The 15,810-nt window shown below is 43.5% G+C and overlaps 1 protein-coding gene across 2 annotated transcripts in view; it reads left to right on the plus strand.

Moving 5' to 3' along the window:
- LOC139543505 (AF4/FMR2 family member 1-like) overlaps nt 1–15,810 on the plus strand; it is an 86,466-nt gene that overhangs the window by 25,587 nt on the left and 45,069 nt on the right. For both annotated transcript variants that reach the window (XM_071349634.1, XM_071349635.1), the window contains exons 4-7: nt 4,585–4,626; nt 5,109–5,195; nt 6,533–6,569; nt 12,958–13,018. In XM_071349634.1, the coding sequence (XP_071205735.1) occupies nt 4,585–4,626; nt 5,109–5,195; nt 6,533–6,569; nt 12,958–13,018 (227 nt within the window). The remainder of the gene's footprint in view (nt 1–4,584; nt 4,627–5,108; nt 5,196–6,532; nt 6,570–12,957; nt 13,019–15,810) is intronic.

Consider the following 15,810-nt stretch of genomic DNA (forward strand, 5'->3'; position numbering starts at 1 on the left):
TCTGGTGGATTAAACTGAAATTGCAACCAATCATGGCCGGTTGTGATACAGCCATCCTAACTAAGAAATACATTTGACAAAATAATTCTCCCCCTACCCTCCTAGGCAAGTCTATTGTTCTGCTAATGGCCTTGCTAATAGCCATAATGGCGCTGTACAACGTGACCGTGTGTTTTGAAAGAGTATTTTCCAGTAAGCAACCATTTGTTTACCTTCATTAGACAACTTTGTTACAATATTTCTGTAATTCAGTGATATTATTCTCATAGTAATTCATTATGGATCCATAGCTAAATAAACATCTGCATTTTGAAAGAGTATTTTTATAATTTTTTTATTAAGGAAAGCATAAAGATGCTGATGAAGTACTGTACAGCTTTATCCAACATTTTGCGGTTGCATGAGGTCACCCATACGCACTTTAAACATTTGGATAGTAAAGCATTTTGAAGCTAGAAGCTGCCGGCATTTGTTTATTAGGCTACTGTGTAGTCTGACAAGTAAAGAGCCTACAGTACATACTGTAGTAAACATGCCAATACTGCCTGGCTCTGGACCAATGCATCAGCTGTAGCCCGTATTTCCAGTGAAACTATTCAAGCCATCGACTCACTGATGAGTGAAGATGATGAGCGATCGGCGAAGGCCATATGTAATCTGCTGGCTTCACGGCACATCACCATCGCTCTAATCACAGTCAGAAGACAGTTGAAGAAGCTTGTGGAAACGCTCGGTAAGACATGTTAAAAATATACACTGCTCAAAAAAATAAAGGGAACACTAAAATAACACATCCTAGATCTGAATGAATGAAATATTCTTATTAAATACTTTTTTCTTTACATAGTTGAATGTGCTGACAACAAAATCACACAAAAATGATCAATGTAAATCAAATTTATCAACTCATGGAGGTCTGGATTTGGAGTCACACTCAAAATTTAAGTGGAAAACCACACTACAGGCTGATCCAACTTTGATGTAATGTCCTTAAAACAAGTCCAAATGAGGCTCAGTAGTGTGTGTGGCCTCCACGTGCCTGTATGACCTCCCTACAACGCCTGGGCATGCTCCTGATGAGGTGGTGGAGGGTCTCCTGAGGGATCTCCTCCCAGACCCGGACTAACGCATGACATGATGTCCCAGATGTGCTCAATTCTATTCAGGTCTGGGGAACGGGCGGGCCAGTCCATAGCATCAATGTCTTCCTCTTGCAGGAACTGCTGACACACTCCAGCCACATGAGGTCTAGCATTGTCTTGCATTAGGAGGAACCCAGGGCCAACCGCACCAGCATATGGTCTCACAAGGGGTCTGAGGATCTCATCTCGGTACCTAATGGCAGTCAGGCTACCTCTGGCGAGCACATGCAGGGCTGTGCGGCCCCCCAAAGAAATGCCACCCCACACCATGACTGACCCACCGCCAAACCGGTCATGCTGGAGGATGTTGCAGGCAGCAGAACGTTCTCCACGGCGTCTCCAGACTCTGTCACGTCTGTCACATGTGCTCATGTGCTCAGTGTGAACCTGCTTTCATCTCTGAAGAGCACAGGGCGCCAGTGGCGAATTTGCCAATCTTGGTGTTCTCTGGCAAATGCCAAACGTCCTGCACGGTGTTGGGCTGTAAGCACAATCCCCACCTGTGGACGTCGGGCCCTCATACCACCCTCATGGAGTCTGTTTCTGACCGTTTGAGTTGACACATGCACATTTGTGGCCTGCTGGAGGTCATTTTGCAGGGCTCTGGCAGTGCTCCACCTGCTCCTCCTTGCACAAAGGCGGAGGTAGCGGTCCTGCTGCTGGGTTGTTGCCCTCCTACGGCCTCCTCCACGTCTCCTGATGTACTGGCCTGTCTCCTGGTAGCGCCTCCAAGCTCTGGACACTACATTGACAGACACAGCAAACCTTCTTGCCACAGCTCGCATTGATGTGCCATCCTGGATGAGCTGCACTACCTGAGCCACTTGTGTGGGTTGTAGACTCCGTCTCATGCTACCACTAGAGTGAAAGCACCGCCAGCATTCAAAAGTGACCAAAACATCAGCCAGGAAGTATAGGAACTGAGAAGTGGTCTGTGGTCACCACCTGCAGAACCACTCCTTTATTGGGGGTGTCTTGCTAATTGCCTATAATTTCCACCTTTTTTCTATTCCATTTGCACAACAGCATGTGAAATTTATTGTCAATCAGTGTTGCTTCCTAAGTGGACAGTTTGATTTCACAGAAGTGTGATTTACTTGGAGTTACATTGTGTTGTTTAAGTGTTCCCTTTATTTTTTTGAGCAGTGTATATGTATAATTTATTTTTTAGATTTTTACAAGTTAGGCTATTTACAAAGCAAAAGGTACATAAAATATGCCTACACCTCAGGGACTGCTATATTGTTTCCACAATAAATCACTTTTGCCTTTCAGGTTTCACGGCTCGAGATTTCTTTGAGGAAGAAATCATCAAGAGATTTGCTGGACCCTATGTCAGAGGTGTTTCTGGGACCACATTGTTTCTTTCATTTTGAATGTCTTTTTTCTCATTATTTTATTAACGAAGCTTAAAGATGTTGATGAAGAAATACAAAATGCTTCCAGTTGTCCATCACTACTGTAAATAAAAACACAGCATCTTGTTTACATTCTTTATTGTAACGACAATTTCACAAATAATTTGTATCTACCGTTCCAAATACTTTTAGAGTTTGGGATTTACAAATGTGCGCTTTTCATGTCATTTTTCGTTAAATCCAGTTCGGATTTAAGTATAACTTTTTACTGATGCCTTTAGTGAGAGGTCTGATGATTTAATATTTAATATCTGTCCTCCAAATTCATATCTAAGGGGCATTTTTCACACCATTATTAGTTACATTGTTTTAGTTTGGACGTGTAGACTGGCAATAAGAACAGCGGGAACTTTTCAGCGCCATTATTAGTGCAATGCCCCTTTAGTGTTGCTCTGTGCTACCCAGTGGGGTCGGGTGGGGGTCCACCTCCTCCCTTCCCCATGGACTAGGTCCATCTTCTGGAGAACTGCAAGGCAATCCCATTGTGCGCCTCTCGGGAGCCATGACCAATATAGATTGTCCTGCTAATAACAGGGTTAATATATCTGTGCGAATAGACAAAGGGCTTTTATATAACTCTAAATTGAGGATGATAATAATAATAATCGTGTTAAAACAAATGTTTTGGAGATGATTTTGTTTTCAAATAATATAAATTGATCGAGGAAAAAGGCTGTTCTTGATCATGGGAAGAGACATTGTTACTAATTTGTAAATAAAGCCATTTTGATATTTAGAACTATTTCTGTTTTTAGAGGGAGAGAAACTGTAGGCTTTTAGTTCTCATGGGTCTCCCAGTTGAGGCCGGCACGGGTATTGAACCAGCATCTGTAGCAACACAGGTTGCACTGCGATGCAGTGTCTTAGACCGCTGCGCCTCTCAGGCACTGTACAACGTGACCGGTCGGGAGTAGGCTACAGTAAGAGCAAAATAATCCTAACATTTCCACACCCTAATTGTAGTCTAATTTTCTCTTAGTATAAAAATATTAGTGTAACAAAAGTTTTAGTAAGTAATACTGATGTTGTGCATAATTATCAGTTTCTATTTGGTTTATGTCGCCCATTCATTGTCAGAGACACAGTAGCGACTTGGGACCCAAAAGCATAATCCGTGCTCTACCTCCCCCTTGCGCTGGTCTGGAGCAATAAAGTAGTGAAACAGGGTACTGTACTAAACCACAAATTACCTCTAAGTCCTGCAGCATAATCGCACAACTTCACTTACAGCTACCACTGTAAGTGTCACGTGTAGGCATGACCTTAGTTTGTACTCTTTAAGGCTACTGAAATACGTCAGTTGAAATTCAAATGTTTCACTTAACTGCCTGGCACGACTGACTATCGGCTGAAGTGACATCACAACAGAGTTTGTGTTGTCAGAATGTTATTCTGATAAAATAATTTGATGTACACTGCATCATTCCTGGATGGCTGCCTTGTTTACATTCCTATAAATATATGGGCCATAAAGTTGACACTTTTGTGCATTCTAAACGTTCCTGTAATTGTTTTAATGTTTTTTCACATGATTTTTGTCTTTGAGAAATTAACAGAATGAAATTAACATTTAGGCTGGTAAAATATGAAAAGTAAGCCTACACCCAAAAAGGCAGATTCTGTGATTGGTCAAACTTGAACTGAAATTCTGTGACCACACAGACACACAAACTTATACACACACACACACACACACACACACACACACACACACACACACACACACACCCTCTCCAAGCCTCAGTCTAACCTCTGAGAAGGCTCTTCTCCTCAAGCTTACTGGACTGTATCAGGTGTGAGGTCACACAAGGGTTCACTCTGTGCCTGCCTTTCTGCTTCTGTTGGAGGGCGGCTCTGTGTGTGTGTGTGTGTGTGGGCACGTGTAAGTGAAAGTCACATGGTCATAGTGGTTTCATAGTATAGACCACCATGCCTATGTTATGTATATGTTGTGTTCAAGCTTCACCTCTTGGCTGATTTCTGTGTCACTCAAACTGTGTTGTGCTCCTCTCTCTGCCTTCCAGACTCTGTCAAATGAAGCTCACTGTGTGGAGGACATTCTGAGGGTAAGTTGTTCCTAAATCTTTACTTACAGCTGTAATCAATCCTACGGAGTTGAGGTGGTGGTTGGTCAGTTTGTTTGTTAGTGTTATTATCATGATGAATGTTGGGTTGCTAAAGAGGGATCAGTTCCTGAGCACACGGCTGCTTTTCACATTCCTGTGTTAAAGCCAACCCATGTTTACAGAGCTAGCTACTGTAGTATGCATTCTGCATTCAGGACAGAGTAGTGCTTAATGTGCTATATGAATCAGTCATAAAGGTTCTGCTGTGTAGTTAGTCCTCCTCTCTGCGTCTTAGACATTGACTTGGTAGGAGGGCATGGTTAACTCTAGTACACAACGGTGAGTCTCATTGAGATTTAAAAATCTATTTTTGCACGAGAGACCTGGCCATCTGTCTTTACTATGGGGCTCTAATGGCCTAGCTAATACTTATTTTCGCAACTTTCTTTCGCTTGCGCTCTCTCTGCCTCGCTCTCCTTCAGGAAATGACCCACTCCTGGCCTCCTCTCCTGACTGCCATCCACACACCCAGCACAGCTGAGCCCTCCAAGTTCTCCTTCCCAGTCAAGGTGAGGTCCCTCTCAGCTCACTGAGCAGCTAAAACTTTTACAACTCAACTCCTTTTATTTCTCTATACTCCGTTTTATGAGCTTTAGGTATTTGCCTAACCTAAACTCAATGTACTTTAGTGTATGTACTAGCAACTTAGAATCCCCAAATCAGTTTCCCCTTGTCTTACGCATGTTCCACTTAGTCAAAGACAGTGTTGCACAACACCTACACCACATGCATTATGTCCATTAATCATCGGTGTTGTCATCGATTACAAGGGAATGCATAAAACACCTCTTTGTGTCTGCGTTCACTGTATGTGCGTTCACTGTGTTTGTGTTCGTTGTTATCCCGTTCATACCAAGACGAAAACCCACCAATTTTAGCATGCCGCCAACTTTTCTTTACATCTGAAAGGTATTGCCGGGAACAAAGCCTGTATTTTTATTTCCGCCAACCGGTATTATGTTTAAAAGTCCCGCCAACGCCTCAGTATAAAACGTTGCCTTTCATTTTACCGGCTTTGGCATGCATTAAATCGTGAACATTCTATTGTTTTCTGACGTCAAACTCCTCCTTGGCAGTCAGAAAGCTTTACAGAGATACATTTATGTAGTTCTGTCCTTGAGCTGTTGTCTATTGTCACAGAAATGCTTTGGCATTTAGCTTTGGCAATTTGCACACAGCCTTTTCATGTTGACTTTGACAGGTATATATTTTAAGGCTCTTATATTTAGCTAATAAATTATTGGTTAATATGCATACGTTTCTTACTTAGCCTATAGGAGCTGGAGGGCTATCCGTTCCCAACTTTAAATTGTATTTCCAAGCTCTAGCATTTCGACCAATTTTATAAGTTGGTTTAGATATAACTCTTCCACTCCCTGGCTGAGAATAAAGAGTATGGTGGAAGTAGTGTTCATTGATCGAGCTCTTAAACAATTTAAACCATACTTGGGTCCTGTTATTTCTCACACGATTTCTATTTGGTGCATAATTGAAAAATGATGCAACTGGCATGCCCAGACTCCAATAATGCCTTGCCATCTGGAGGATGGCCTTTTACATCAACCAATGGTCCAAATGTGGTAAATTTACCCTTGGCAATATCATGGATAGTAATGGTTTGGGGACATTCCAAGTTCTTAAAGAAGCATTTAAATGTCTAAGTAACTCTTTTTTTCTTTATCTACAGTTTAGGTCAGCTATGCCTACAGTTTAGGTCATATAAACATTGCCCATTTTTATTAATTTTAATTTTTTACAGACAACATACTGTAAATCCTGTGTGGAAAAGCATAGCTGTGTGTGTGTGTTCACTAAGGCTGTTTGCCTCTACTTTGTCCCCTCACAGGAAGCACAGCATGTCCCACCTGCATTTCCAGGACAAAGTAAGTTAATGTTAAGTTAACATGCATCAAGTTTAAAACACTAGCTTAGCAGTGTTTCTCTGAGAACAAACTGCCCCCTGGCCTCTCAAATGAGGCTTTATTAGCTAATTTGACAGTTGATGGGGGTCGCTCTCTCTCTGCAGCCCCGTTTTCATGATTGTGCTATAAATGCCAGCTGGGCTCGCTCTCACTCTTTTAGTATCTCTCTCTATCTTGCTTTTTCTCTCTACATTTGTTTCTGTGTGTGTGTCACTCACTCACTCATATCAACAGTACAAAATCCATGCGTACGTGTGTGTATAGTGCGTAGGTTATCGTGTGTGTATGCATGTGTCTGTGCCTTTTTGTTTGTGTTGCTTCACAGTCCCCACTGTTCCATAAGGTGTATTTTTATCTGTTTTTTAAATCAAATTTTACTGCTTGCATCAGTTAGTTCCATGTTCGCCTGCCATAGTCTGTTCTGTACTTGGGGACTGTGAAGAGACCTCTTGTGGGGTATGCATGAGTGTCCGAATGTCGGTGCATTCAACATGTCATTATCTCTCTTAAATACAAGTAGTGAGAAAGTCAATTTCTCCTCCACTTTGTACCAGGAGAGATTGACATGCATGTTATTAATATTAGCTCTCTGTGTACATCTAAGGGCCAGCCGTGCTGCTCTGTTCTGAGCCAATTGTAATTTCCTAAGTAATTTGTTGTGGTACCTAACCACAGGACTGAACAGTAGTCCAGGTGTGACAAAACTAGGGCCTGTAGGACATGCCTTGTTGATAGTGCTGTTAAGAAGGTAGAGCAGCACTTTATTATAAACATACTTCTCCCCATCTTAGCTACTGTTGTATCAATATGTTTTGACCATGACAGTTTACAATCCAGGGTTACGCCAAGCAGTTTAGTAACCTCAACTTGCTCAATTTCCACATGATTCATTACAAGATTTAGTTGAGGTTTAGGGTTTAGTGAATGAATTGTCCCAAATACAATGCTTTTAGTTTTAGAAATATTTAGTAATAACTTATTCCTTGCTACCCGCTCTGCAACTTAATGCAACTCTTTGTTAATTGTTGCAGTCATTTCAGTCGCTGTAGTAGCTGACATGTATAGTGTTGAGTCATCTGCATACATAGACACACTGGCTTTACTCAAAGCCAGTGGCATGTCATTAGTAAAAATTGAAAAAAGTAATGGGCCTAGACAGCTGCCCTGGGAAATTCCTGATTCTACCTGGATTATGTTGAAGAGGCTTCCATTAAAGAACACCCTCTGTGTTCTGTTAGACAGGTAACTCATTAGCCACAATATAGCAGCGGGTGTAAAGCCATAACACAAGTTTTTCCAGCAGCAGACTATGATCTATGATGTCAAAAGCTGCACTGAAGTCTAACAAAACAGCCCCCACAATCTTTTATCATCAATTTCTCTCAGCCAATCATCAGTCAATTGTGAAAGTGCTTATTGAATGTCCTTCCCTATAAGCATGCTGAAAGTTTGTTTGTTTACTGTAAAGTAGCGTTGTATCTTGTCAAACACAGGCTGATTGGTCGGCTATTTGAGCCAGTAAAGGGGGCTTTACTATTTTTAGGTAGTGGAATGACTTTTGCTTCCCTCCAAGCCTGGAGGCACACACATTCTAGTAGGCCTAAATTGAAAATATGGCAAATAGGAGTCCGCTTTTATCCTCAGTGGCTCTCTGTGTCAATTTCTCGATCTTCTCTTTTTCCATCTCTTTTTCTCTTCATTTCCACCAGACTCCGTCACAAACACTTGAGCCTCTCGTCCCCCAGAGTTAGAAAGTCATTGGTCATAGCCATTGCGTCCAACAACAACATTGACGAATATGCTGATTCGGTGAGCGAGTTCATTAGAAAGTGCATTGACGATGTCGTACCCACAGCAACGATTAAAACATTCCCAAACCAGAAACCGTGGATTGATGGCAGCATTCGCGTGAAACTGAAAGCGCGAACCACTGCTTTTAACCAGGGCAAGGTGACCGGAAACATGACCGAATACAAACAGTGTAGCTATTCCCTCCGCAAGGCAATCAAACAAGCTAAGTCCCAGTATAGAGACAAAGTAGAGTCGCAATTCAACAGCTCAGACACAAGAGGTATGTGGCAGGGTCTACAGTCAATCACGGATTACAAAAAAAAAACGGCCCCGTCGCGGACCAGGATGTCTTGCTCCCAGACAGACTAAATAACTTTTTTGCTCGCTTTGAGGACAATACAGTGCCACTGACACGGCCCGTTACCAAAACCTGCGGGCTCTCCTTCACTGCAGCCGAGGTGAGTAAAACATTTAAACGTGTTAACCCTCGCAAGGCTGCAGGCCCAGACGGCATTCCCAGCCGCGTCCTCAGAGCATGCGCAGACCAGCTGGCTGGTGTGTTTAAGGACATATTCAATCAATCCTTATCCCAGTCTGCTGTTCCCACATGCTTCAAGAGGGCCACCATTGTTCCTGTTCCCAAGAAAGCTAAGGTAACTGAGCTAAACGACTACCGCCCCGTAGCACTCACTTCCGTCATCATGAAGTGCTTTGAGAGACTAGTCAAGGACCATATCACCTCCACCCTACCGGACACCCTAGACCCACTCCAATTTGCTTACCGACCCAATAGGTCCACAGACGACGCAATCGCAACCACACTGCACACTGCCCTAACCCATCTGGACAAGAGGAATACCTATGTGAGAATGCTGTTCATCGACTACAGCTCAGCATTTAACACTATAGTACCCTCCAAACTCGTCATCAAGCTCGAGACCCTGAGTCTCGACCCCGCCCTGTGCAACTGGGTCCTGGACTTCCTGACGGGCCGCCCCCAGGTGGTGAGGGTAGGTAACAACATCTCCACCTCGCTGATCCTCAACACTGGGGCCCCACAAGGGTGCGTTCTGAGCCCTCTCCTGTACTCCCTGTTGACCCACGACTGCGTGGCCATGCACGCCTCCAACTCAATCATCAAGTTTGCGGACGACACTACAGTGGTAGGCTTGATTACCAACAACGACGAGACGGCCTACAGGGAGGAGGTGAGGGCCCTCGGAGTGTGGAGTCAGGAAAATAACCTCACACTCAACGTCAACAAAACAAAGGAGATGATTGTGGACTTCAGGAAACAGCAGAGGGAGCACCCCCCTATCCACATCGACGGGGCAGTAGTGGAGAAGGTGGAAAGTTTTAAGTTCTTCGGTGTACAAATCACGGACAAACTGAATTGGTCCACCCACACAGACAGCGTTGTGAAGAAGGCGCAGCAGCGCCTCTTCAACCTCAGGAGGCTGAAGAAATTTGGCTTGTCACCAAAAGCACTCACAAACTTAGTACAGGTGCATCAAAGCAGGGACCGAGAGACTGAAAAACAGCTTCTATCTCAAGGCCATCAGACTGTTAAACAGCCATCACTAACATTTAGTGGCTGCTGCCAACATACTGACTCAACTCCAGCCACTTTAATAATGGGAATTGATGGAAATTATGTAAAAATGTATCACTAGCCACTTTAAACAATGCCACTTAATATAATGTTTACATACCCTACATTACTCATCTCATATGTATATACTGTACTGTATATCATCCACTGCATCTTGCCATCTTTATGTAATACATGTATCACTAGCCACTTTAAACTATGCCACTTTATGTTTACATACCCTACATTACTCATCTCATATGTATAGACTGTACACTATACCATCTGCTGCATCTTGCCTATGCCGTTCTGTACCATCACTCATTCATATATCTTTATGTACATATTCTTTATCCCTTTACACTTGTGTGTATAAGGTAGTAGTTGTGGAATTGTTAGGTTAGATTACTTGTTGGTTATTACTGCATTGTCGGAACTAGAAGCACAAGCATTTCGCTACACTCGCATTAACATCTGCTAACCATGTGTATGTGACAAATACAATTTGATTTGTTGTTCATCTTCCATCCATTGAACTGGTCTGCCAATAAATAATAAACCTCCCAAATGAGCTCAGCTCTAGGCCCTGGGCCTCTCTTTATTAAGGTTTTATTGACCTATTATTTCCCTCTTCTAACCTCACTAGTTGGGGATCAGCTGTGATGTGGCTGCTGAGGGAGTGTGTCCTATCTACTGGGTTTTTAGTAAGGGGGTGTGTCCTATATCCTATGATCTGTGTTTTAGTAAGGGGCAATGTTCCCTCAAATTCTGTGGGCAAAATTTCAGGTCTGCTAAGCGCAAACTTGGAATGTTGTGACAATTCAGTGCAACTTCCACCGTGCGTTTACTGTGAACACTGAGGCTGTACCCGCTTTAAGTTACAGTTTCAGACAGTGGTCAAGTAGGCTACTGTGGCTATTTGATCATAATGTAAAATGCATCCTATAACATTTTAACATGGAAATAGCTATTTTATCATTCAGTCTACAGTGGCAGCCAATGTGTGGGGTTCAATGTAGGCCTACATTTCATGAGACTTTTGAAAAAAACATGCAGGGCATGACATTAACCTGTTTATCCACTTGTCCTTCAGACAAGGTGACTGAAAATATTGTTTCATGCAAGAAACAACTATACCAAATAAAATGCATTATTATTCCCATACCATTATTACAGAGTATCAGACACATTATGCTACCCTCTGCCTATTGTCTATTCAAGCCTGTCTCAAAATACATCACTGCCCCTTTAAAACAACAAAAAAGCTCTTTACCAAACTCACTTTTCAAAGATGTCTAGAAATGTACAGGTTTTGTGCTCTTGTTAGAAGCAATCGCTCCCCCATTGCTGACTACAAATTACACTACATGGCATACAAAAGTATGTGGACAAAAGTATGTGGACACCCCTTAAAATGAGTGGATTTGGCTATTTCAGGCACAGCTGTTGCTGACAGGTGTACAGAATCACAATCTATGTAGATGAAACATTGGCAGTAGGATGGCCCATACTGAAGAGCTAAATTACTTTCAAAAGTGGCAGGATGCCACTTTTCCAACAAGTCAGTTCTTCTAATTTCTGCACTAGTCAACTGTAAGTGCTGTTATTGTGAAGTGAAAACGTCTAGGAACAACAATGCCTCACCCCCGAAGTGGTAGGCCACACAAGCTCACAGAACGGGACAGTAGAATGCTATAGTGCGTCAAAATGAGTGCAAGGTCACCTTGCGCAATTCCAAGGATCGACTGGAATGGTGTAAAGTTCGCAGCCATTGGACTCTGGAACACGCTTCATCATCTGGCAGTCCGACGGATGAATCTGGGTTTGGCGGATGCCAGGAGAACGCTACCTGCCCCAATGCGTAGTGCCAACTGTAAAGTTTGATGGAGGAGGAATAATACTCTGGGGCTGTTTTTCATGGTTCGGGTTAGTCCCCTTAGTTTCAGTGAAGGGACATTTTAACGCTATAGCGTACAATGACATTCCAGTTGATTCTGTGCTTCCATATTTGTGGCAACAGTTTGGGGAAGGCCCTTTCCTGTTTCAGCATGACAATGCCACCATGCACAAAGCGAGGTCAATACAGAAATGGTTTGTTGAAATCGGTGTGGAAGAGCACTGAGCCAGGCCTAATCGCCCGACCTCACTAATGCTCTTGTGGTTGAATGGAAGCAAGTCCACGCAGCAATCTTCCAACATCTAGTGGAAAGCTGTTATAGCAGCAAAGGGGCGACCATCTCCATATTAATGCCCATGATTTTGGAATGAGATGTTCAACGAGCAGGTGTCCACGTACTTTTATCCATGTGGTGTATTTATAACTGGGATAACTAGCAAAGAATATGAACGATAGGCCATCATTGTAAATAAGAATTTGTTCTTAACTGACCTATTCCCCTAGTTAAATAAAGGTTACATTTTAATTACAAAAAAAATAACAAATGTGCACACATGGCTAAATGCAGCTCTCGCTCTGATCTCAAAACAAGCGCATCTACTCACAACCGCTCATGCAGCTCAGTGAATTGCACAGATCCAAATATGGCCTATTTGCATATAGGCCTACTGCAGCTCTGATAGGTTATGCTGTACTGTTTTGTGTAGAGTATGGCTGAGTCATGCATGTCAATGCAATAGAATCCTACTCCGATGCATTCTGCCTACAGCAAAATATCTTGCATAGTTAGTTTTGCATACTAAGTCTTGCGTAGTTTGTTTGTTTCGGTATGTCGCATTGGAAGTGGATAATATTGTGTTGATTCGATCACAATTCCCACAGCAAAGGGAACCGTTGAACGAGTTAACTTTCCAGAGTTTTCCCCCTTAATTGACTTCCAATCTTGTGCGCAGGCTGATATTTCTTCTGCAGGGCAGTCCCGAGTGTGCGCAGTTTAGAGGGAATATTGGTAAGGGGGTGTGTCCTATCATCTGTTTTAGTAAAGATATATTTTTTTTTTCTCTTCCCAGAACACTATGGATCACCTCCACTAGCCCCTTCCTCCACACTCATCTGTCAACAGAGCTCATCGTGAGTATACTTTCACCCTCTGTCATGTCCCCAATGTGTACTAATGTCCCCAAAGAGGGGCCATAGTGCGCCCCAGGCCTTTGTCTCCCGTGGGTGTTGAAAAGGTAGCAGTGACCCTTTGTGGCCTGAAAGAATATCCAGGGGGTGGAGCTAGTGTATGTGTGTGCGTTCATTATGCAGTTAGTCCAGATCAGTGCAGACCGCGTATTAGATTAGATTAGATATATCATCCTGCTATCAGATTAGAGAGAGGCTGCAGCAGCAGAAGTCTACTCACGTGTCTGTGTGTGGTTGTATTCTTCACATGCGTGCCACAGACAAGTCTTGTGCCGCTTTCTCTCCTATTACACAGTCACCGGCAGACTGTATCATATCACAGCACAGTTTCACAGTTTTCTATCTAAAATCCTTCCTATGTATCGTAGCTGAAATAAAAGATCCCAAACATTTTCCATACGCACAAAAGGCTTATTTCTCACTAATGTTGTGCACAAATTTGTTTACATTCCTGTTAGTGACCATTTCTCCTTTGCCAATATAATCCATCCACCAGACAGGTTTTGCATATCAAGAAGCTGATTAAACAGCATGAGCGTTAGAGGTGCACCTTGTGCTCAGGACAATAATAGGTCACTCTAAAATGTGCAGTTTTGTCACAACACAATGCTACCAATGTCTCAAGTTTTGAGGGAGCGTACAATTGGTATACTGCAGGAATGTCCACCAGAGCTGTTGCCAGAGAATTTAATGTTAATTTCTATGCCTTAAGCCGTAAGCAGTACGTCCAACTGCTGTCAACTGCAGACCACATCAGCCCAGGACCTCCCCATGCGGCTTCTTCACCTGCAGGATTGTCTGAGACCAGCCACCTGGACAGCTGCTGAAATTGTGGGTTTTCCAACTGTCAGAAACCGTCTCATGGAAGCTCATCTGCGTGCTCGTCGTCCTCACCAGGGTATTGACCTGCCTGCAGTTTGGCATCGTTACCGACTTCAGTTTGCAAATGCTCACCTCGCTTGACACTGGCACGCTGGAGAAGTGAGCTTGTCACGGATGAATTCCAGTTTCAACTGTGCCGGATAGATGGCAGAAAGCGTGTATGACGTCGTGTGGCCGAGCGGTTTGCTGATGTCAACGTTGTGAACAGAGTGCCCCATTGTGGCGGTGGGGTTATGGTATGGGCAGACATAAGCTACGGACAAGCAACACAATTACATTTTATCAATGGCAATTTGAATGCACAGGATACCGTGACGAGAATGACCAGTTGTCGTGCCGTTCATCTGCCGCCATCACCTCATGTTTCAGAAAGATAATACACGGCCTCATGTCACAAGGATCTGTACACTATTCCTGGATGCTGAAAATGTCCGTTCTTCCATGGCCTGTATACTCACCAGACATTTACATTACATTTACATTTAAGTCATTTAGCAGACGCTCTTATCCAGAGCGACTTACAAATTGGTGCATTCACCTTATGATATCCAGTGGAACAACCACTTTACAATAGTGCATCTAACTCTTTTAAGGGGGGGGGGGTTAGAAGGATTACTTTATCCTATCCTAGGTATTCCTTAAAGAGGTGGGGTTTCAGGTGTCTCCGGAAGGTGGTGATTGACTCCGCTGACCTGGCGTCGTGAGGGAGTTTGTTCCACCATTGGGGTGCCAGAGCAGCGAACAGTTTTGACTGGGCTGAGCGGGAACTGTACTTCCTCAGAGGTAGGGAGGCGAGCAGGCCAGAGGTGGATGAACGCAGTGCCCTTGTTTGGGTGTAGGGCCTGATCAGAGCCTGAAGGTATGGGGGTGCCGTTCCCCTCACAGCTCCGTAGGCAAGCACCATGGTCTTGTAGCGGATGCGAGCTTCAACTGGAAGCCAGTGGAGAGAGCGGAGGAGCGGGGTGACGTGAGAGAACTTGGGAAAGTTGAACACCAGACGGGCTGCGGCGTTCTGGATGAGTTGTAGGGGTTTAATGGCACAGGCAGGGAGCCCAGCCAACAGCGAGTTGCAGTAATCCAGACGGGAGATGACAAGTGCCTGGATTAGGACCTGCGCCGCTTCCTGCGTGAGGCAGGGTCGTACTCTGCGAATGTTGTAGAGCATGAACCAGACATGTCACCCATTGAGCATGTTTGGGATGCTCTGGATTAATGTGTACGACAGCGTGTTCCAGTTCCCGCCAATATCCAGGAATTTCGCACAGCCATTGAATAGGAGTGGGACAACATTCCACAGGCCACAATCAACAGCCTGATCAACTCTATGCGAAGAAGATGTCGCGCTGCATGAGGCAAATGGTGGTCACCCCAGATACTGACTGGTTATCTGATTCACGCCCCTACTTTTTTTTAAAGGCATTTGTGACCAACAGATGCATATCTGTATTCCCAGTCATGTGAAATCCATAGATTAGGGCCTAATTAATTCATTTAAATTGACTGACTGGACTTATTTCCTTTATAAATTCTGTAAAATCTTTTAATTTGTTGCATTTTGCATTTATATTTTTGTTCAGTGGAAAAGGGAATGATATCAACCCGCAAGGCAGGCAGTCAAATAATTTTCCATAAACATGAGTGCCAATGCTTGATAAATGGTGCATAACACATTTACATTTACATTTTAGTCATTTAGCAGACGCTCTTATCCAGAGCGACTTACAGTAGAGTGCATACATTTTATTAAATTTTTACATACTGAGACAAGGATATCCCTACCGGCCAAGAGCAGACGCTCTTATCCAGAGCGACTTACAGTAGAGTGCATACATTTTATTACATTTATTTATATA

Source organism: Salvelinus alpinus, chromosome 18 (assembly GCF_045679555.1).
Source record: "Salvelinus alpinus chromosome 18, SLU_Salpinus.1, whole genome shotgun sequence".
In the NCBI taxonomy this organism is placed as follows: domain Eukaryota; kingdom Metazoa; phylum Chordata; class Actinopteri; order Salmoniformes; family Salmonidae; genus Salvelinus; species Salvelinus alpinus.